We start from the raw sequence: 23361 nt of genomic DNA on the forward strand, positions 1-23361 counted from the left end.
GTAATGTTCACAGAGTAACCATACAAAATTATGGGCAAGCGAGAAAATCAACACCAAAACTTAAATAGGATCATACTAAACTTGGGAGTCTATAATCATTTTAAACAAAATTTTTTCCAAAAACAGTTCTTGCATTAAACATGCCTTGCCCACAAAGTACACTTTGAAAACGAAGTTAGAATTTTCTCCAAACTTAATAAATATGAGTTTCTTTAATGAGGTTGTGTGTTCTGCATTCAGTTCAACAGCACCCAAGTGCACACATCAGTGAGTTTAATAATTGCTTTGCTGACTTGAAGGAATTAATGAGAAGTGTTAGCAGTACAGAACAACATGACTACAATTGCAGTACAATTACAGCACAGCCTCAAGGCTCTATTTTAATTGCTTCATCAAAGTGCACACAACTCTGCAGTGCACACTGGCCAGAAGGCAATGTAAAGCGATATAACAAACAGCTCGCAGGGTATCTCAGAGCATGCCACGTGAGATGACACCTTCCGGGGGCTCCTCCAACGCTGACTTCTCATCCACAGCATCAGAACAGCGCTTGAAGCGTGCAAGGGTAGCCAGGCCCTGCATATAATGAAGGCGCAAAACAGGTGTCGCAGCGATGTAGGATATGCAGCTGAGTGACTTTGCACAAGTTACAATGAATATATATATGCTCATTGTAACGTACAAATGGCTTCGTGCTGCTTCTTGCTTCACTTCGTCTCTAAAATTTGATTACAAAACCTCCAACACTAGGTATGCAAGAACCCGGTACACACAAAGCCACTAGCCATCTCAGTTTGCCTACTTTGCACCTGCCACAAATTACCTTCAAGATAGGGTCCACGAAGCCACACTCTGCCACACAGAGACATGTGCTCACACCTTGCTGCCCGCTTCTTCTCATAGTGTGTGCTTGACCACATTAGCATATGCTCACACCAGCCTCTCTTGAGTGCACAACACTGGGCTTGCATCAAGGCACCAGCTTTCCTGGCACACCTCTGCACGCTTTTCCTCACCCCTACAGCATACGGCATGCAATAAGATTGTATCATACTTGTACTTAATACAGAACGTCATACTGACGCTCCTAGCAGAAATTTGCCTCGAGTGTTCCTATAATGGCTATCACAATAAAAAGTAATCTCACATAATACAGCAGACTCACTAATTTGACTCCGGCTAAATAGATTTCTGGGTTAACTTGATCCTTGATGAAGGTCTCAGCCAGCACCCATACATTTATATGGGCCATAGGTTTTTCTTGTTTCAATCTAGGAATTGATCCTTACTGAATAATTTGAACTCAGCTGGTGGGCAAGAACACACCTGGCCGTAATGACAGCAGCACCTTTCTTGCAATGCTAGAAGGCTGAATGAGTTGAACACCCATTATGTCCCACTGAAAATGCCTATTTCTGCCCTGCCCTAGGAAAATATTCGAGCAAGAACAGCAACTCCTAACAGACAGTTTTAGTTCAGCGTACGCTATACCATTGCATACGCTATAAAATAGCAGGTAGTCACTGCGCATGCCAGAACACTAACGACCCATAGCGTAAAGCATACACATGCTATTTTTCATATTTAGCGTTAGCGTCTTTGCATGGTTTGCGGAGTTTGCATGAAACATGGCGGTGGACCCGGCTGCCCGCTTCGAACTGAATTTGGCATTGCTTTTGTAAAATGGACTTCGTTCGTAGCAAATGACTGTGTAGCGAAAAACGGCTTTCGCTTAGTCTCAGGCTGCTCCAACGACAGAGTATTATGGATAACTTTGAGGTGTTTTCGAGATCACTTCTCGTTTTGAACGAGTCAAAGCATAACGAAAGAAACATTCGAGATGTCAGCTCCACCTATAGCTACAGTCGGGAAATCGCCACAACCATGGCATATGGCCTCTGAGATGCAAAGATATCACCAGCCAACTAAAACTGTAAAAAACGTGCGCTGCTTAGCGTACGCTACGCTATAGTGTATGCTATAAGTTGCGTACGCTAAACTATTTTGTATTTCTCGAAGATTACAAACTGTTATCAGATGCCCAGCACGGATTTAGGAGCGGTTTATCGACGATGACACAGCTACTTGGCGCATGTCATGATTTTGCCCTCGCGATTATAATAAAGAACAGATCGATGCTATACTTTTAGACTATGCGAAAGCATTTGATAAAGTTTCCCATAATAAATTATTACAGAAACTCTACGCCATCGGATTATATAACAGGCTTATTGAATTCATTAGGGCTTATCTACAAAATAGGTAGCAGTATGTTCAAGTTGACAAGTACTGCTCGGAGACTTTACAGGTGACATCAGGGGTACCGCAAGGGTCAGTTCTGAGACCGATCTTATTCCTCATTTATGTTAACGACATGGTGAAAGTCATACACAGTGGTATTAAGGTAAAGCTTTTTGCGGACGACTGCATTCTTTATACCTTGGTTAAATCTGTGCACGACCAAACTACGCTTAATAAAACACTTGCAGAAGTTTCAGGCTGGTGCAAGAAATGGGACATGTTCTTTAACGCTGACAAGTGCTTAGTCCTCCGTGTATGCAGGAACAAAACCGTTTTACAACATTCTTATTCTGCGGATGGCATTGCGCTTAAGGAATCACCTGCTGTTAAGTATCTCGGGAACACTATTACAGAATATCTCAGTTGGGACCTTCATATTGATACAGTCTGCACTAAAGCTTTTAAATCTCTCTGGTTCATTCGACGAAAGCTTTCAAAAGCCTCTATGAACGTAAAATTAGCAGCATACAAAGCGTTGGTCTGGCCATGTCTTGAGTATGCTTCATGTATATGGGACCCTTATACAGAAAAAGATGTTGCCAAATTAGAAAGAGTTCAGAGAACAGCGGCTAGATTCATTTGCAACCAATATGAGCGCACTGACAGTGTGACAGAAATGATTGCTTATCTTGGTATCGATACACTTAAAGCTAGATAAATCGAAAGCAGAGTAAAATACTTGTATTTAATGTATAACAACATAATACAAATCAACAATTCCAATTTCATTACTCCTCATACTCTGCGCACAAGCTCGCGTTTTGATAATGGGAAAATGTTACGTAATACAATGCTCGAAACGATACTTTTAAATATTCATTTTTTCAGAAAACCATACGCGCCTGGAATAAATTGCCGAAACATATAGTAGACAGTACAAATGTCGAAGGGTTTCTTACAAACTTGAAAATGCATGGGTAAAGCGTACTTACATTATGTTATATGCAGTGTTTCATGTCTTGATTTATTGTATTTGCTTTTTATTGCTGTTGTGGATTTCTGATGTATTTCTATTTGTGCCAGCTGCATTGTGTTATATACAATATTTCATGTCTTAAAAATTAAATTATGGGGTTTTACGTGCCAAAACCACTTTCTGATTATGAGGCACGCCGTAGTGGAGGACTCCGGAAATTTCGACCACCTGGGGTTCTTTAACGTGCACCTAAATCTAAGTACACGGGTGTTTTCACATTTCGCCGCCATCGAAATGCGGCCGCCGTGGCCGAGATTCGATCCCGCGACCTCGTGCTCAGCAGCCTAACACCATAGCCACTGAGCAACCACGGCGGGTATTTCATGTCTTGAGTTATTGTATTAAGTTTTTATTGCTGTTGTGGATTTCTGATGTATCTCTATTTGTTTCTACTCCTGCTTGGAGTTAAGAGACTCCGCAGTATTCTTAAATAAATAAAAATAAACTACTTTCTAATGAGCGGTTACCATATTTACCTGTTTCTGGAGCACACTACTTTTTCTAAATTGGTCAGAAAATTGTCTGCACAGTACAATCAGACACAGAACTGTATTCGTGGTGTATACAACAGCCTACCATCAGAGCTGGCATCGCACCATTGCTAGTGTCATCACAAGATGGCAAAGGGCAAGTTTTCACAAAAGACGCATCATTTTCAGTATTTGATCTGAAAGTTCATCCAAAAGGCAAGTTGTGCTACATGCTAAGCCAGTGACAACAAATTCGCATCAGGTGTTTGCAATATTTCTGAGAACAGCTGGCATTGCAGCATGTACTAGATACGTGGTTAGCCTAGACATGGGCCACAATCTAGTTTAGAAATGTCGAGTCACTCAATAAATATGCAATCTCAACCACAACAGACCACATGGAGGATGATATGTTGTGGTTCACAGACAGTGATAAAATGATGACAAAGAGTAAATAAATATTCCTTCAGTGAAGGCTGATACTTGCTGGTTTCATCGCTTTTCGGGGTGTATGCTATATTTTTCTTGTTAAAAAATAGCATGCACATTAAATTTCTACTTTGTTTAGGAGTTTCGATTTTTACTGCCTTTAACACATAAATGCTGGGTGCACGTTAGAGTAGTGGATGTGTTACAATTAGGCAAATACTGCTAAATGAACCAGTAGTGTGTTTGGGCAGTTTTCTGCTTGTTCTTTAGGTCAACCTGCCTGGTAATTACATAGATGAATTTCATTGCTGTTGTCAAGGTTGGCTTAATGCAAGTGGACTGTATTGCAGAAAAAACTTGATTGTGCATGCCGTTTTAGTAAAGACTCGACCAGTATGACACATGGGATACAATTTGCCAGAAACATCTCCAAGATGCCCTGGTTCTTCAAGATGCATACACCACAGCACCTCCCGCTGCAGTGGTGTATATATATAAGATATATAAGATCACATAAAAAATGCATCAAAAACTTGTAGACATCAATCAATGAACCAACTGTGGTACAGTAATACTCACTTGACGTTTCACACAAAGTATTTATTTCTTTGGCTGAAAGTACTGCAGCAGTGTAGCCTGCTCCTTATTGGCAGCCGCATGCTTAACCACGGCGTCCTCAACATAGTCTAAACGATCTACAAGTAATAGGCTGGTGCCTTCTATTGCGCCACAGTAGCGGTGAAGAAGGGCCAGAGTGGCTACAGCCTCAGTTGAAGTTGGAAACGGGGCAACGTCAGCGCTTGCGGGATCAACTGTGCCCACGTCTTCATTTGGCTAATACTTCCCCTGCGATCTCCACATCCATCAATCGAAGCATTCTGAAACACTGTAAATAACAAAGTAGGAAGTGACATCTGCCAAGGTGAGCCCAGTGAGTGTGCACTTTCGTGCGTCTTTATGGATGAAAACCACGAGCCCTCGCGAGGCCTGGCAGGTGCACAGCGCGGCACTGAGGAGGAGTCAGTGCGGCAAATGCACTGCATCGTTTACGTTAAACTAGCCAAGCCACCAAGTGCATGCATCGCTACGTTCAAATGGCGCCCTCGGCGCAATTGATGTGTGCAGCTTTAGTGCGCAGCAGTCGGGAACAGCCATTGTGCCACTGCCACCTTCGAGGGTGTTGCGAGAAAGCTCACTTCCTGTCGACAGAGCGCACATGGTCTGGAGTGGCAGAGTTTAATGTATCCATTTTACGTCTAACCCCGTTAAAAATAGAAAATTAAGAATGCATGCAATTTTCCAGGTGATATAGGAACTGTTCGATATATGATATATCCGTGTTCAATATATCGAGGTTTAACATATGATGATTTGGAGCTGATTTTATCACAGTTGACAAAGACGACTCTGAATAGTTATTGGTAGGGCACTATTCGTGCATGTCAAAAATGGTTCCAAGTATAGGTGCTGATCACTGCAAATATTCTCAAGGAAGTTATCCATATACGCAACCACTCACAAACAAATTACAGCCATCACACAGCCTCACTGAGCTAACCTGTACACTTGAAACAGAATATACCGTGTGTCCCCAGCGGTAAAGCAAGTCACATAAAGGTACAAAAAACTTGAGGCGATACAGTCATATGGTAGTAAAGAGGTCACCAGTACAATGTACAAATGTGGCACATGGCAACAACACACAACAGGCCCAAGATAACGTGATCTTTAACTATTCACAACCCATGCATATGTTACAGAAAGTTTTCTAATAGCAAACATCTAATAGCAAACTGTGAGCAATCACAAGATTGGATTAGCTCATTGACCCTTTAGTTCCTTTAGCTCTATGAATGGCAGGACGTGATGGTACTTTTCGCATAGGGTGGTGGCGACCACCACCTGGTGTGGACCACAACTTCTTTTCACCATGGCCTCCAAGATTGAGCCTGGAGCAGCTGTGGAGCAGTTTCTCTCATTTGTAGCACAGATGTAGCAGCTTTAACACAACTGTAGCAGAATGGAGCAATTGTAGTAGCATTCCAACCACTGCAATATGTGTGACTTTGCATCAACAAGTGACCTGCCCAAAGAAAAGCCTGTTTGTACACTTTCCTCACTGGGACAAGCCAGTCATATGCAATCACCTTGAATGTGCGGGGCTCCGTGTAGGCGAGCTCAGCCAACACACGACGATCCAAGGCCAGGTGGCACTGCAACGTAAATTGTATGTGACCGCCAAGACCCTCATCTTCAAGCTGACAATGTGCAGCTAAGCCAAATGTTGTGCCTGCTCCAGCACAGCAGTCAATTGCTGCCTTAACTACTAGCACAACACTACATACCTGCAGAAACTCAAAAAGTCTGCGCAAATGGTAAAGCATGTTTTGTAGTACTTTCTCAAGCGTGCCCTGCTCATGAGATACACAAGAGCAATAAGGACTCGAAAAATGAGTGCAGTTCGACTGCTGGATGGAAGGCCCGGGTGTGGCACGAGTTATAAGCCACAGGTAGGTTGTAAGGTTGATTACCTAACTCCTGTACCTACGAATGGGCAACCTGTATGCACTGTGCTGGGCACAACACCTGACAGGTAAAGTGATTTCGTCATTAGAGATTTTGAGAGACTGTCAGATGAAAGTGCTGTGGCACAGAGGTATGAGGAAGTACCGTGTGGGCTCTTGTATATAAACTAATTCAAACCTAGCCTTTCAGACCACAACATGACAGACTGTCAGATGAAAGTGCTGTGGCACAGAGGTATGAGGAAGTACCGTGTGGGCTCTTGTATATAAACTAATTCAAACCTAGCCTTTCAGAACACTACATGACAAAGTGTTCATCTCCTCCAGAAGTGCTAATTAGTTACGAATGTTTTACACACGAATGGTGAAGGTGTTTTAGATTTCCTTAATCAATGTGCATCTCGTGGGATAGACGTTTCAGAGCTATGGGCTAAATTCAAACAGTTGTGCATGTATTGCATCGACAATTTTGTACCATTAAAAAAAAGGCAGGCAAAAATAACAAACCCTTGGATAACACGTGACATTTTGCACCAGAAAAGCAAGCTTCAGCAGTTAAGATGGCAGAGTGCTTTTCACAGCATTATCCTATCAAATAAGGCACTCCTGAACCAGCATGTTAGCTGTGCCAAGTGAAACTACTTTCAGCATGCACCCAAAAACTTTATCCAAACAGCTCCTGAAAGGTTCTGGTCACACTTGTATCTAAAAAAAGAAGACGTTGATTTAATAATACATGACGACCCTCTCGTTACAAATTATGTACTGTTGCATATTTTAATGGGTACTTTCAAAGCGTTTTTTCTAAGGCTCAGGACAGCAAGTGTATTGATCGCACATGATATCACCTTGACTTTGACATTGTTACTATCAGGCGCTATGTCAGTGCTTCTGAACTTGAAGATTAAAACTTCACCAGGTCCAAATAACATTCCAAAATGCATTTCTACGTTGATATGCTGAGATGATTGCTAAGTGCAATCATCTCTGGTGCTTCCCTTTGTTCCTGTAGCATTCCCAGTGCTTAGAAAATAGCACAAATTGTGCCAGTATTGAGAACAGGTCATAAGCCATTGGCCTCAAATTATCCTATATCTCTGACTTCCTCCTACTGGAATCTACCTGAGCACATGATAGCCAACTAGATCACTGAATTTTGAAATGGTGGTAGTTTACTGATACCTTTTACAGCATGGTTTCAGGCAGAGTTTTTTCCACCACTCAATTAGCTTCTGCAATGCATACCTTTGCATCTATACTAAGTCTGAGCATACTGACATTATCTTTTTTTGCTTTAAGAAAGCCCTTGACCTGGTTTCTCACACTAAAGTCATCTTCAAACTTAAAGATACCAGTCTTCCCGATTTTATTGTAAATTGGGTTTCTGCTTATTTATCAAATTGCACACAATTTGTCTATCTAAATGGCCGCCGTTTATCTGAAGTTCCAATTACTTCAGGCATTACGCTTGCTTTTCTCAATTCATTTCATTTCATTTATTTTCACCTTAAAGGCCCGGAGGCATTACATAAGGGAGGGCTTTATACCTTGTAACAATGTTAGAACAAATGTACAGAACAGTAAAGAAACAACAATAAACAAATACAGCCAGAAACAATTGTGAAAAATAAAGTAACATTGTGCTAAAGTAAGGGCAGGTGGGATTGGTAATTAAGCAGTGTGGTTATTTAACATTTCGCGGAACGTTTTACGGTCAGTGCATGATGATATCTTCTGGGAGGTGGTTCCAATGGGTTATAGCGTCGGGGAAAAATGAAGTGTTCATGGCAGATGATCGGATGGTAATGTTTGCCATGGGACGACTGTGGCATAAGCGAGAGGATGTACAAAAGGGTGAATTTAACAGGGAATGCATGGAGTGCGGATGGTATTAAAAGGTGTGAAGCAAGCAGAGACGAGAGATGATCCAGCGGGAAGCAAATATATTTATTTTATTTATTTATTTATTTTCAGTATCCTCAGGGCCCAAAGGGCATTTTTGCCCAAAGGGCAAATTTAAAGATGTTTGTGGTCTGGGCTATGACAGTTCACTTAAGCTATTTCACCTCAATGCCCAGTCAGCTAAGAAAAAATCCGCTCAGTTCGAAATTTTGCTCAGCAAGCTTGATTTTGCTTTTGACATCATTATGCTTACGGAGACCTGGTACACAGAAGCTAATGCATTGTGCTTACCCTCCTACAACACCTATTTGGTAAACCGAACTACCTCTCGTGGAGGAGGTGTGGCAATGATGGTGAAGAACCATCTTGTCTGTGACCAAGTGCCGACTTTTTCTTGCGTTCATGAAGACTATGAAATTTTATGTTTGACTGTCGACAAAAAACTATTAAGCGTAATATACCGGCCTCCGAGCGGAAATGTGCAAAACTTCTTAGTATTTCTAGATTCTTTGTTTACTTTTGCAAATGAAAATAAGCTATCTGTAATCATCGGTGGAGATTTTAACATTAATATGCTTGGAGATCTGCCCGCAAAACGGGAATTGGAGCAATTAATTAAAGCCTATGGATGTATGAATGTAATTAATAAGCCTACCAGAATTACTCCCACATCTTCTTCGTTGCTTGATATGTTTATAACCAACTTGCATGCATCTAATATGAAGGCTGGAATTATGTACACACATATAAGTGATCACTTCGCTATATATATGTGTTTAGATAAGCATATGCGTAAAACGAAACCCACACAGCAATACTTTCAAGACTTTTCGTCAACGAATATGGAAATTTTCAAATTACAAATTTCTCGTGTAGATTGGCGTATTGTGCTGAACGAGACAGATGCTGAAAGTGCATTTAATATCTTTCTGAGTCTGTTTTTAGATGTATACAATAAATGTTTTCCCAAAAAAGTCTTTTCGAAGCGAAAGAAGATACGTAAGCGATGGATTACGAAAGAACTTCTCGGAAAGATTGACATTAGAGATAAATTGTATGCAAAATTCATGGCTACACGCGACCCAGATATACTAAAGATGTTTAAAGTATTCCGCAATAAATTAACGAAGGAGATTAGGAGTGCCAGGAATGACTACATTTGCAATTTCTTTCAGAGTTCTGCAGGAAAGACAAACGAAAGATGGGAAAAACTAAATACAGTTCTAAATCGCCACAAAAACTTCAGCTTTGTTACAAAGATTGAAAGTAACAATGAAGAGATCACAGGCGCCCGTTTAGCGGAAGAATTTAACAAATACTTTGTTGATATTAAAATAGAACGTCCGACTGAAGGAGCACTCGATTATATTAGAACTAAAAACCAGAAATCCCTTTTTTTTAGTCCTGTAATAGAGCCTGATGTTATTTCGGCGTTCCGAGGACTAAATAACAGTAAAAGCAGCGACGCAGATGGTATAAAAGTTGCACCTGTCAAACATGTAATAGAACTAATTTCACCGTGCCTAACGCACATATTTAATCTGTGTTTTTTACAGGGAGTGTTTCCAAAACGATTGCAGGTTGCTAGGGTGACAGTGCTCTATAAAAAAGGTGATAAGACTGACATCGCAAACTACAGACCCGTGTCCATACTCCCTATTTTTTCTAAAGGGTTGGAAAAAGTATTTTACGCCAAAATAATGAATTTCTGTGATAAATATGGTATACTTTCCCAGTCACAATTTGGCTTCCGTAAACACAGGTCGACGGAACAGGCTTTGCTGGAGCAGAAAGAATTTATTTTAAACGCCTTCGAAAAAAAAGAAGTAGCCTTGGGTGTTTTTGTAGACTTCACAAAAGCGTTCGATTTTCTTACACATTCAATCTTACTCAAAAAGTTAGATACATATGGAATCCGTGGTAATGCACTAGCACTTTTAGCATCTTATTTAGAAAATCGACAACAGTATGTCTATTTAGAAAATCGACAACAGTATGTCTACCTCAATGGTTTCTCTTCCGATAAACAATAACATCAGGAGTACCTCAAGGAAGTATCCTTGGACCACTTTTATTTAATATCTATTTGAATGACATTATTTGTATTAATCCGAACGTTAAACATATCATTTATGCTGATGACACGACTATGCTTTTCTCAGCTGCATGTCCGAATGACTTAATTTCTGAAGCAAATAGCTCCCTATCGCGTTTGACTGAGTGGTCAAGTGCTAATGCATTAAAAATAAACACGGCCAAGACGAAAGCCATACTTTTCCGTCCAAGGAATAAGAGCGTTTTTATAAATACAGATCTTTTGTTGGGTGATTCAAAAATAGAAATACTCCGCGCATTCAAAACTCTTGGCGTTGTGTTCAACGAGAACTTAACGTGGGAAGACCACGTGGAACATGTTGTTTCTAAGATTTCAAGTGTCGTAGGAGCTACGTACATTAATAAAGAAATACTGCCTGTGCAGGTCAAGGTTATTCTTTACAATACATTATTTCACTCTCATATTAATTATGCACATTTAGTTTGGGGAACTACGGCTGTTACAAATTTACGTAAAATTCTTACAATGCAAAAAAGAATGTTGCGACATGTTCTCGGTGTTCCTCGAGATCATCCGTCTCAGCCTTTGTTTGAAAAGCTGGAAATTATGAAAATTACTCAAATGTATCCATACCGTCTGTGTTTAACACATAAAAAGGATGTGAAAGAAAACAAACTTTCTCTCAGCTTTAGCTTCTCTGTCTAAGAAAGCTCCTTTATACGATACACGTAGTAGGGAACTTTGGAACGTAGAAACGTGTAGAACTACCTATGGACAGCAAATGATGAAAAGAAAGCTGCCAGAATTATTACATTTTTGTCACAGACACGCTATACAAATAGAACACACATCAAAACAGCAATTAAAATTGTTCTTTTCTGCCTCAGTTGTATTTCCCTGAACATTGTTCTCGTATGTATAATTGGTATGCATATCAAATTTCTTTTTGTCTTCTGACGTGCTTCCTGAACTCTTTCTTTTTTCATTGTGAAATGTAGTGACGAATGTTCATGATATACCATAATGCAGATGTTAATAAGCCGTTGTTGTGTGTATGCTGTTTACATATGTCTTCCAACAGTGTCCTGTAAACATAATGTCATTACTACAGTTACATGTTCACATGTTTGGGAATGTGCATATTTATACGCCACAAAGATGCTTGTAGTTCTACGTATTATTTTTGTACAATCAAAAAATGTTCTTTGCTGTCGATAGCTGAACTGTCTGCCTTTATGGAATGTTTTTTTTTTTTCTTTGGGGGGGCGGGAACTAGTCAAGCTGCCTGTTATAGCTTTTTTTCCCTTACCTCCCCCATCACGTTGATGGAAATAAATAAAGGTTATTATCATTATTATTATTATTACAGAGGTGGTGGGTACAATGGATCAGTTGAGTATACTTTCAAACAATTAATTACACAGGAATATTTAACACGAAAAACTAAAGACATAATCAGTAATGGCACTTTTGAATCTTTCTTCGAGGCTGCAAATTACTAAGGCCAAAGTCTGATATCATTAAAGAAATACTAGCTGTGCGGGAACATTTGATGGGATAGAACAAGCTGACCTGTTCTGAGCTGACTCAATAGCATCGGGTAATGTAATTTGTCCAGGGTCCCAAACTGATGACAAACACTCCAGCTTCAATCTAATTAGCGTTACATAAAGCAGTAATTTTAAATATGGTGGGGCTTAAGCGAAGTTCATATGTATGTAGTCAAGAGATCTGTTAGCATTGTTAGTGATGTGTTCAATGTGTGCAAGCCATGAAAGAGGATTGCTTAGATGAATTCCGAGATATTTGTAGGAAGTCACAAGCTCATGGTCAGATCCATTGATACCGCTACAGTGGTGCTTGCGATTGTGTGTGCTAGCGCACTTGTTCACATCCCATGGCTACCGAGTGCGTCAAGACCAAGAAATGGGAGCAAGGAAGGAGAACAGAAGCAGTGCTGTCTCCCGCTTTGTCCCAGGAAGGGGAGGGGAAGGACAAAGAAGTGCTCTCCACTTGAGGCGGGCAGTCTGACGATAAGCGAGTCCGGTCTATTCATTCCGAGCCTCCACTTGACTTTCTGTTCGAGCACAGAAGTGCACGTTTCCCTCAAGTCCCATTTTATGGTGGCTTGTAACAGATTTGATACTATAGCCAAAAGGAGCAGGTGAGTTTGAGCGACATGAGACAGACAAAATTTTGCATTTATGGAATTTAAGAATGCTAGCCATCATAAGCACCACCTTGAGATATTATCTAGGCCCAACTAGAGAATGAAATTATCCTGCTGATTAGTTATTTTATGGTATAGAATGCAAATGTCAGCAAACAAATTATTACAACTGTAAGGAGGTTTATTCGACGAGTCCAACAAACAGGCGGTAGCTCAGAACAGTAGATCGGGTGAGCACGATGGTGGTGTTCGAGCACCGATCTCGTGCCCTCCGCTTTTGATCATGATCGGGATGTCATTTCTTCCTTTCTTCATTACAATTGCCCCCGTCGAGAAAGGTGGAGTCATCCTGGCGATCTAACAGGTGGGGACAAGAGGGTCGAAGCATGGCTTGAGGCGGTCTACGTGAATAACATCACGTCCACGTCGACGACGGTTGCCTTGCAGCGTAAGAGGTTCAATGGCGTAGTTTACGGGCGAAGTACGCTCGACGACGCGGTAGGGACCATGATAATTTGGGAGAAGTTTGGACGACAAGCCAGGGGCGCAGGGTGGTACAAGCAGCCACACAAGTGCTCCAGGAGCGAATATTGCGGCAGGAGAGTGGTCATCATCGCGGGCGTTTTTCTGGCGTTGTTGGTCGGCTGTAGTAAAGCGGTTGGCTAGTTGTCGGCAATCTTCAGCGTAACGGGAGGCTTCCGACACGGGCGTTCACTCTGAGGCATCTGGTGCGTATGACAGCAACGTATCGATAGTGTGCGTCAGCTGGCGACCGTACAGAAGGAAGAAGGGAGAATACCCGGTTGTGACTTGCGTAGCGGTGTTGTATGCGAATGTCGCAAATGGAAGAACCAGGTCCCAGTTGGACTGATCAGATGCAACATATGTCGCAAGCATGTCGCCCAGTGTCCGATTAAACCGCTCAGTGAGACCGTTCGTCTGAGAGTGGTAGGCAGTAAACGTCCGATGTACAATGTTGCACTGGTAGAGAAGTGCTTGAATTACATCGGTGAGAAATACGCGGCCACGGTCACTGAGGAGTTCGCGAGGAGGACCGTGCCGAAGCACAAAATGCTTGAGGGTGAAAGAGGCGACGTCCTGTGCTGTTGCCATGGGAAGAGCAGCGGTTTCGGCGTATCGTGTAAGGTGGTAGACAGCAATGATAGCCCATTGGTTTCCCGCCATGTTCAAAGGTAAAGGTCCATAAAGGGCAATTTCACCGCTGTCGAACGGGCGGTCTGGGCACCGAAGGGGCTGCAATGAACCTGCGGCAGGATGCGGTGGTTTTTTTCGTCGCTGACACTCGTGGCAGCCGCGAATGAACTTGCGGACAAAGTGAAACATTCTGCGCCAGTAGTACCTTTTCCGTAAGCGTTCATAGGTCTTGAAGACACCACCGTGTGCACACTGCGGGTCAGAGTGAAAGGAAGCGCAGATTGTAGAGCGAAGCGTTCGGGGGATAACTAGGAGCCACTTCCTACCATCTGGCGAGTAGTTGCGCCGGTACAAGAGGCCATCACGCATGCTGAAGTGCGAAGCTTGGCGTCGCAGTGTTCGAGTGGTCGAAAGAGTGGGTGCCTCGGATAAAATGTCAAGAAGCGAAGCAATCCAGGGATCGTGGCGCTGTGCAGAGGAGACGGTGGCGACGTCAAGAGCTGACAATGGGTGGCCTATAGAGGATATGGACGCAGTTTCGGTGGATAGTGGTGACCGCGACAGTGCATCAGCATCGGCATGCTTGCGTCCGGGACGATATATGACGCGCATGTCAAACTCTTGAAGTCGAAGAGCCCAGCGGTCAAGGCGACCTGGCGGATCCTTCAACGAAGACAACCAACATAATGCATGATGGTCCGTCACTACATCAAACGTCCGGCCATATAAGTAAGGGCGGAACTTGGCAAGCGCCCAGACTATTGCCAAGCATTCTTTCTCGGTGACGCTATAGTTTGACTCAGCCTTGGTGAGCGTTCTGCTGGCGTATGCAATGACATACTCTGCGAACCCAGGCTTTCGTTGTGCGAGAACAGCACCGAGGCCGACACCACTGGCGTCTGTGTGCACCTCAGTTGCGGCGGTAGGGTCGTAGTGGCGCAGTATAGGTGGTGACGTCAGGAGACGGCGAAGGGTGGAGAAGGCTTGGTCACACTCAGAAGACCAAGACGAAAGATTGGAGGCGCTGCTTAAAAGTTGGGTCAAAGGCGAAAGTAGGAGCATAACCCTATGAAGCTTCGTAACTGCTTTAGAGTCGTCGGTTTTGGGAAGTCCGTCACGGCACGTAGTTTAGCCGGGTCCGGAAGCACACCGTCTTTTGATACGACGTGACCGAGAATTCTAAGTTTTCGCGCTGCAAAGCGGCACTTCTTTAGGTTTAGTTGCAGCTGAGCGGTCTTCAGACACGTCAGGACATGGTTGAGGCGTTCCAGATGGGTTGCGAAATCTGGCGCAAAGACAACAATGTCGTCGAGGTAGCAGAGACATATGTGCCACTTCAAACCCCACAGAACCGAGTCCATCATGCGCTTGAAGGAGGCAGGCGCATTGCAGAGGCCGAAGGGCATGACATTGAATTCATATAGACCGTCAGGCGTGACGAACGTTGTCTTTGAACGGTTGGCCTCTGCTAAAGGCACCTGCCAATACCCGGAACGCAAATCTAACGATGAAAAAAACTCGGCACCTTGTAGGCAATCAAGGGCATCATCAATTCTGAGTAACAAGTACACGTCTTTTCGAGTGACCTTGTTTAGGCGCCGGTAATCCACGCAGAAGCGAATTGATCCATCCTTCTTTTTTAACGAGAACCCCAGGTGATGCCCATGGACTTTGTGAAGGGCGAATAACGTCGCGTTTAAGCATGTCGTCAACCTGGTCGGTAATAACTTGAGGTTCTGCGGTGGAGACACGGTAAGGGCGTTGTTGCACTGGCGAGTTGGAGCCAGTGTCGATGTAGTGAACAATGGTAGAAGTTCGGCCAAGGGCACGTTGGGCAACATCGAAAGAGTCGCGGAACTGGTAGAGCAGCTGGAGAAGAGCAGAGCGTTCAAATGGTGACAGTCCGTCTGCGATCGACGAATCGAATAGGTCGGCAGCTGGTACATCAGAAGGATTAAGGGCACTGACGACGTCGAGGTCGCGTCAAGCTGAATCTTTCTGCACGGAAAAAATTTGGCCAATATCAATGGGTTGCACGCATCCAAGGGATTCACTTTTAAGCAGTTTGATGGGATACGGAAGAGGATTCATGAGGCAGAGAGCGCTTGTTCCATTCGAAATAGAGAGGGTCGAATAAGGCAGAAGAAGCGGCTTCCGACTTCGAAGGAGGCGTGATGGTTCAAAGAATGCAGCTTCATCACATATGCTATTGCAGAACATGGGGAGACAAACAGCTGCTGTCGGCAGAATTTCTGTGTCTTCTGTTACGACTAGTTTGTGTGCGGCTTGATGAACGGGGTTGTAGGACTGGTCACACAAAGGGAAGAGCTCAAGTTCAGATCTGGAACAATCAATAATGGCGTGATTATGCGATAGAAAGTCCCAGCCAAGTATGATGTCGTGCGAGCAGGATGAAAGGACGATAAACTCGACAGTGTAGTGCTCTTTAGCGATAATAAGTCGAGCAGTGCAGGCAGCTATAGGCCAAACAGGGTCTCAATTTGCTGTACATAAGGGCATCATCTCAAGAGGCGTGGTCACCTTCCGAAGCTTGCGGCAAAATGTGGCGTCTATAACAGAAACGGCAGCACTGGTATCGACAAGAGCATATGCACGGGTGCCTTCTACAAAAACTTCGACAATATTCGATGGCAAAGTTCGAGGACTTGAGCATTTTGACAGCACAGTTCTTGCCTCACGAACTGCGGGGGCTAGTTTCCCTCACTTTCAGGGGCTGGTCGACGACGCATGGGCGACAAGGATCGGCGACGGGATGAAGGTGAGCGACGAGACGTGGCTTGTGGATAGTCACGTGAAGACGTGCTTGTTTGCGGACCCAGACTCTCATAATGAGAGCGGGGACGATCCATGTAGTTCTGCGAACATGCGTCTGAGTATCCTGGCACGCGACGGCGGCAGAATGGGGCAATATGACCAGGGCCACCGCATGCAAAACAGATCAGGCGGTTGTCGCGCGTTCGCCAGGGATTCGCGGTGATGGGAGCAGCCCATGTCACGGACGGTTGAATCGGGGCTGGAGCACACGACACACCATGGGACGGTGAGGGCTGTTGAAGCTGCTGCCGCTTTACTACGTCAGCGTAACTAAGAGGCGCGGCGACAGGTTGCTGCTGAATGGGCACCGGCATGGCCTCGGAAATCTGTTCTTGGATGACGTGTCGAAGCATGGGAGCCAACGGGATTGGTCGCTGCAGTTGCTGCTGCTGTGGGAGCTCCTGACGCTGAGCAAACGGCAGGAGAGACAACTGACGGGCCACCTCCTCAAGCACAAATTCTTTCATTTGTGCGAGAAGGTGTGACTGGTCAGGCACGATGTCCAGTGTAGCGAGTGGTTGACTGTGTCTGTGAGATGAACGTCGGGTGAGAGCCCGCTGCCTTCTCAATTCGTCATAGCTGTGGCACAGAGTTACCACTTCAGACACTCTGCCAGGAGACTTTGCGAGAAGCATTTGAAAGATATCGTCGTCGACACCCTTCATAATATGCTGTATTTTGTCACTTTCGCTCATTGAAGCATCGGCGCGCCTGCAGAGATTGATTATGTCCTCAATATAGGCGGTAAAAGTTTCGTTTGCTTCCTGTGCCCATGTGCGCAGCCGTTGCTCGGCGCGTAACTTCTGCACGGCAGGGCAACCAAAAACGGCAGATATTGCCTCCTTAAAGGCAGACCAGTTCTCAAATTCCGATTCGTGGTTCGTATACCAAAGCTTCGCCACGCCAGCCAGATAAAAGTTCGCGGTACTCAGCTTAGTAGCGTCATCCCACTTGTTGGGTCCACTAACTTTTTCGTAGGCTGACAGCCAGTCCTCGACGTCCTGGTCTTCCGTACCCGAAAATACCGGGGGCTCTCGCTGGCGAACCGGGCCGGGGCAAACGGCGGCCGGGAGAGATGGCGGCGGTTGGGCAGCGTCAGCTTGCATGGTCGAGTGCAACGTACAGGATCGGAGTTCCAGGGTGTCGGCAATGTGCGTACCCAGCATGATCCACCAAATGTAAGGAGGTTTATTGGACGAGTCCAACAAACAGGCAGTAGCTCAGAACAGTAGGTCGGGAGAACAAGATGGTGGTGTTCGAGCGCCGATCTCATGCCCTCCGCTCTTAATGATGATCGGGATGTCATTTCTTCCTTTCTTCATTACACAACTATTAATTATGGTAGGCGAGTGATTAATGTAAATCAGGAATAGTAAAGGGCTCGAGACATAGCCTTGAGGAACACCTGACATCATGACAGAGGCAGGGTCGTAAGCTGTTACAAACTGGGTCCACTTGGTGAGTAAATATTCAATCCTTTTCACAATGTTAGGGTCAATATTAGGAGTACTAATATTAATAAGCAGTGAATGATGATACACACGGGTAAATGCTCAGGCAAAATCAAGAAACATAGTCAATGAGCAGGCCTTTGTCTCAAGGGGAGGCAATGTTGTGTACAAACAATAATAGAAAAGCATATATATATATATATATATATATATATATATATATATTGTAAGCACTATTAATATACTTCGTCGTTTTCATTTGTACATAGCCGTCATCATCTTCCCTATTCTTCTACTTCTTTGTGCGTGAGCTGGGGGCATTGCCTTTTTTGGAATAAAGAGCGCTGGACAACTTGATCGGTCTCGGTATTATAAAGTGGTGGAGGTACGTCAAGACCCCGACGTCCTCTCGGGTTCCCGTCCTCCCTGGAGCTCCGTTCCGGTCGCCGCCTGCACCCAGCGACCCCTACAACAAAGGACACTTCCAACCCCGGCCCTTCTGGCACCTCTAACCCTACCACACAGACGACCCTGCCTGCGGCGCCCTCTTGGACTGTGACGAGCCCTCAGCGTGATCCCCCTATCTTCGGGGACTCTGCGGTGATGACGTCGACGATTGGATCGACCACTACGACCGCGTGAATTCTTGCAACAAGTGGAACGACACCGAGAAATTGAGGCCCGTCGCCTTCTACTTGAACGGTGTTGCAAAGACGTGGTATTTCAACCACGAATCCGACATTGCGGATTGGTCCACGTTTACCTCCAAGCTGTGGCAAATCTTCGCTTCCTCGTCTGGCCGTGCAGAAGTCGCCAAACAGAAGCTGGGAACACGCCGTCAACTTCCCCAAGAGTCTTACACCTCATACATAGCGGATGTCTTGGCTCTGTGCTGCCGTGCGAATCCTAGCATGACGGAAGCCGAACGCGTTCGCCACATCTTAAAAGGCATTGGGCCTGTCGCGTTCAACGCCTTAATCGTGCAAAATCCGGCTTCTGTCTAAGACATCACTTCAACGTGTCAACACCTCAACGAGCTGCAGTCTATTCGTCTTCCATATGACAGCAGCGATCCTCAGGTTCCCCATTCTCCAGATCTACGTGCTCTTATCCGCACCATCATCCGCGAAGAGCTTCAACTACAAGACCTAAGGCGTCCACCTGCTGCCTGCGCCCCCCCCCCCCTTCGTCTTGCGCGAGGTCGTAAAGCAGGAGTTGACAGCGATGACTACACCCACGACACATCTTGCTCCAGTTGTGCGCTCCACACCTACCTACGCAGATGTTGTTTCGCTACCCACCCCTACCGTGACTTCCTGCCTACTGGCGTTTCCTATGACCTTTTGGCTTCAATGGGTACCAGAGCACTTGCTGCGCCATCGTACCTTCAGTGGCGTCCACCTCATCTGGTTTGTTTTTACTGTGGTATATGCGGCCATATATCTCGCTTCTGCTGCCGTCGCCAGCAGGATGAAAGACAAGGCTATGCTGAGCACGAAAGAGACCGCACTCGCCAATCAGATTACTACTATCCCGGATCGTACTCGTTCCCTCAACAGCGTTCTCCGTCTCCTCCAGCTGCTCCCAATCTGCCTCATAGTTCCCGTTCGGCCAGACGTCATTCTCCATCGCCTTACCGACGCTCTACATCACTGCTTCGCCCCACTTCCCATTTTGTCGACCAGCACTCGGAAAACTAACTGTTGCAGTTTTTGGAGGGGAAACTGCTTCTTATCGGTCTTCAAAAATTCCGCCTGTTCGCCTGGCCAACATGCTTTCTGTGACAGTCGAAGGTGTTCCCGCGTCAGCTCTCATTGATACCGGTGCCGCCGTTTCTGTTCTTCGGAGTGATCTGTGTTCCCGGCTCTGTAAAGTAAAAACGCCTCATCTTGGACCTATTTTGCATGCTGCTAATAATGCATTCATTCACCCCGACGGACAGTGTACTGCTCGTGTTCTCATCGACAGCATACGCCACCACATCGAGTTTATCATCCTTCCAACGTGTATCCATGAACTTATACTGGGTTGGAACTTCCTATATTCTGCTTCAGCCGTCATTCCATGTAGAGAGGAAGTTGTCCACATCATGGATACAGAGCTTGAACGTGTTGCGGACTCTTCACTTTCATGCGTGAACTTGGCCATCGCTGCAGACTACGTCCTGCGTCCTGATCACGAAGACGTTGTAGCCGTAACATCCAGTCAGATTGCCGACAGAGACGCCCTAGTCGCCCCTTCTTCCCGCTGTACTGCTCGTGGAATTCTCATTGCCACCTGTCTCGTCCGGTTGTCACGCAAATGCGCCCTTCTGTCTGCTTGCAACGCAACCCCAGATCCTGTGATGCTGCCCAAAGGGATGACTGTGGCAACACTCACCGACAGTCAACCTATCTCTATAGTCACACTTTGCCCTTTTTTATTGCCAGCACCAACCTCAGGTTTGGATGATTCTTTCCCTCCTCCAGCCGTTCTTGGTTCTGACCTAACAGCCGCGCAGTCCGAAGCCTTAATGGTGGTCTTGGCAAAACACAAAGCCTGTCTCGATAGCTGTTCCCCTGTGTTGAGCCAAACTCATGCGGCTACACACCGCATCGAAACCGATGGTTCCGCTATAATACGATGACGCCCCTATCGTGTATCGCCGTTCGAACGAAAGGTCATTGAACAACAGGTTGCTGACATGCTTGCGCGGAAGATAATACGACCTTCATCTAGCCCATGGGCGTCTCCCGTGGTCCTGGTAAAGAAAAATGATGGCTCCGTTTGCTTTTTCGCGGATTATTGAGCGCTCAATAAGATCACACGCAAGGACGTATATCCAATACCTCGAATTGACGACGCTTTGGACACACTACAAGGGGCGGAGTATTTCTCCAGCCTTGATCTTCGATCAGGATATTGGCAAATTCCAATGAACAAGACTGACAAAGAAAAGGCCGCATTCGCTACACCGGATGGCCTTTATGAATTCAACGTGATGCCTTTTGGCCATTTGTAATGCTCCTGCCACATTTGAGTGCATGATAGACAATGTACTTCGTGGTCTAAAATGGAAGACATGCCTCTGTTATCTGGACGATATTGTCATCTTTTCGTCGACTTCAGCCAACATCTTCATCGAATAGACGAAGTTCTCAAGTGCCTTGCGAATGCTTGTCTCCAGATCAATACAAAAAAATGCAAATTTGCAAGCAAGACGATAAAAGTATTGGGTCACGTCGTCTCAAAAGATGGCATCCAGCCTGACCCCGAAAAGATTAATGCCGTTCTCCAGTTTCCTTGCCCCCAGCAACAGAAAGGTCTACGTAGTTTCCTCGGCTTGGCGTCATATTTTCGTAGATTTATACGCAACTTCGCAGCAATAGCAGCTCCTCTACTCAAGCTACTGGTTACCGGGGCCTCTTTCACGTGGAGTAACGACTGCGAGTCGGCTTTTCGAGCTCTTAAGCGGCATCTTACTTCCAGACCAGTGCTTCGCCACTTCGATAATCAAGCCCCCACCATACTCCATACTGACGCAAGCCCACAAGGTATTGGCGCAGTACTTCTGCAACGTAATACAGCATCTAAAGAGCAAGTCATAGAATATGCCAGCCGAACACTTTCTCCAGCTGAGTGTAACTACACCATTACAGAGCAAGAGCGCCTGGCTATCGTTTGGTCGATTCAGAAATTTCGCCCATACCTTTACGGCCGCCACTCACCATCGTCACCGACCATCATGCTCTGTGCTGGCTGTCATCAATGAAAAACATGTCAAGACGCTTAGGATGCTGGATACTCTGCTTGCAGGAATATGACTTCACTATAACGTACAAGTCTGGAAAATGCCATCATGATGCAGACGCATTGTCTCACTGCCCACTCTCACTCTCTCCCGGTAACGCGCCATCGTCTTCCCCACCACGTCATTCCGATGCTACGCCTGCCTCACACCAACTTTCGATAACGCCCCTGGACCAAGTTAAGCTTTCACCACGCTCTGATTTCGTCTCGATTCAGCAGGCCGACTCCTACTGTCGAGCTCTTCATGGATCGCCTTAGTGGGTTCGCCGAACCACCCAACAGCCGCTTGCGACGCCAACTTCGACAATTCCGCCTTCAAGGTGGCATGCTACACCGCTACGTTTACCACCCAACAGCTCACCGGTGGGTCCCAGTTCTACCTCGCTGCCTTCGCTTGCGGGTATTAGAGGCACTTCACGACAACGTATCGGCTGGCCACTTAGGCTTCCACAAGACTTAGCACAGCATAAAGACCCACTGCTTCTGGCCTGGCCTATCCACAACGGTGGCCAAATACATTGCCTCTTGTGCGTCGTGTCAGCACCGCAAATGCTCGACATCCCCTCCTGCCGATATACTACAACCTCTCCCTTGCCCGGACGCACCTTTTGAATTTGTTGGCATTGATTTATATGGTCCTTTGCCGTTGACACCCTCCGGTCACCGTTGGATTGTCACTTTGGTCGACCATTTAACAAGATATGCTGAGACTGCCCCTCTGCGATCCGGCACCGCTTCTGAGGTCGCCGACTTTTTCTTGCGCGCCATTGTCTTGTGCCACAGGGCTCCTCGCGTTCTTCTCAGTGACCGTGGCAAGGTGTTCATTTCACAAGTTCTCAAGGAAGTTCTTCGGGCCACTAATACCGTCCACAAATCTACTTCTACTTATCATACGCAAACCAATGGCCTTACTGACTGCTTCCACCGTACGCTGTCTGACATGATTTCTATGTACATCCGTCCTGACCACACTGACTGGGATAAAATTCTTCCTTTTGTGACATTCGCATATAATACTATTCATATAATACTATTCATATAATACTATTCAACGGACTACCGGCTACAGCCCTTTCTTCCTTGTGTATGGATGATCTCCTTCCACCATATTCGACAAAGAACTCTTTTTCGCACCTTCTTCACCTAACGCGTCGCTTCCAGAAGATTTTGCTGCCCGAGTTGCACAATGCCGTCAAATCGTCCGGCAAAGCACAGAAGCTACCCAAGCTGAGCGCAAACGTTACTGCGACAACAAACGCCGTGACCTATGTTTTCACCCTGGAGACCAAGTCCTGCTTTGGA

At 45.3% G+C, this 23361-nt stretch overlaps 1 protein-coding gene across 3 annotated transcripts in view; it reads right to left on the reverse strand.

Moving 5' to 3' along the window:
* Nucleotides 1-349: 349 nt before the first annotated feature.
* Nucleotides 350-23361, reverse strand: part of mRpL20 (mitochondrial ribosomal protein L20) — a 73145-nt gene continuing 50133 nt past the window's right edge. Inside the window, exons 4-5 of one of the 3 annotated variants that reach the window (XM_070533493.1) lie at nt 6324-6389; nt 350-576 (exon numbers count right to left, since the gene is read on the reverse strand). In XM_070533493.1, coding sequence (XP_070389594.1) covers nt 472-576; nt 6324-6389 — 171 coding nt within the window. In that variant the 3' untranslated portion in view covers nt 350-471. The remainder of the gene's footprint in view (nt 577-6323; nt 6390-23361) is intronic. The other 2 variants (XR_011511976.1, XM_070533494.1) reach the window with 2 other exon arrangements.

This window comes from Dermacentor albipictus, chromosome 2 (genome assembly GCF_038994185.2).
Source record: "Dermacentor albipictus isolate Rhodes 1998 colony chromosome 2, USDA_Dalb.pri_finalv2, whole genome shotgun sequence".
Taxonomy (NCBI): domain Eukaryota; kingdom Metazoa; phylum Arthropoda; class Arachnida; order Ixodida; family Ixodidae; genus Dermacentor; species Dermacentor albipictus.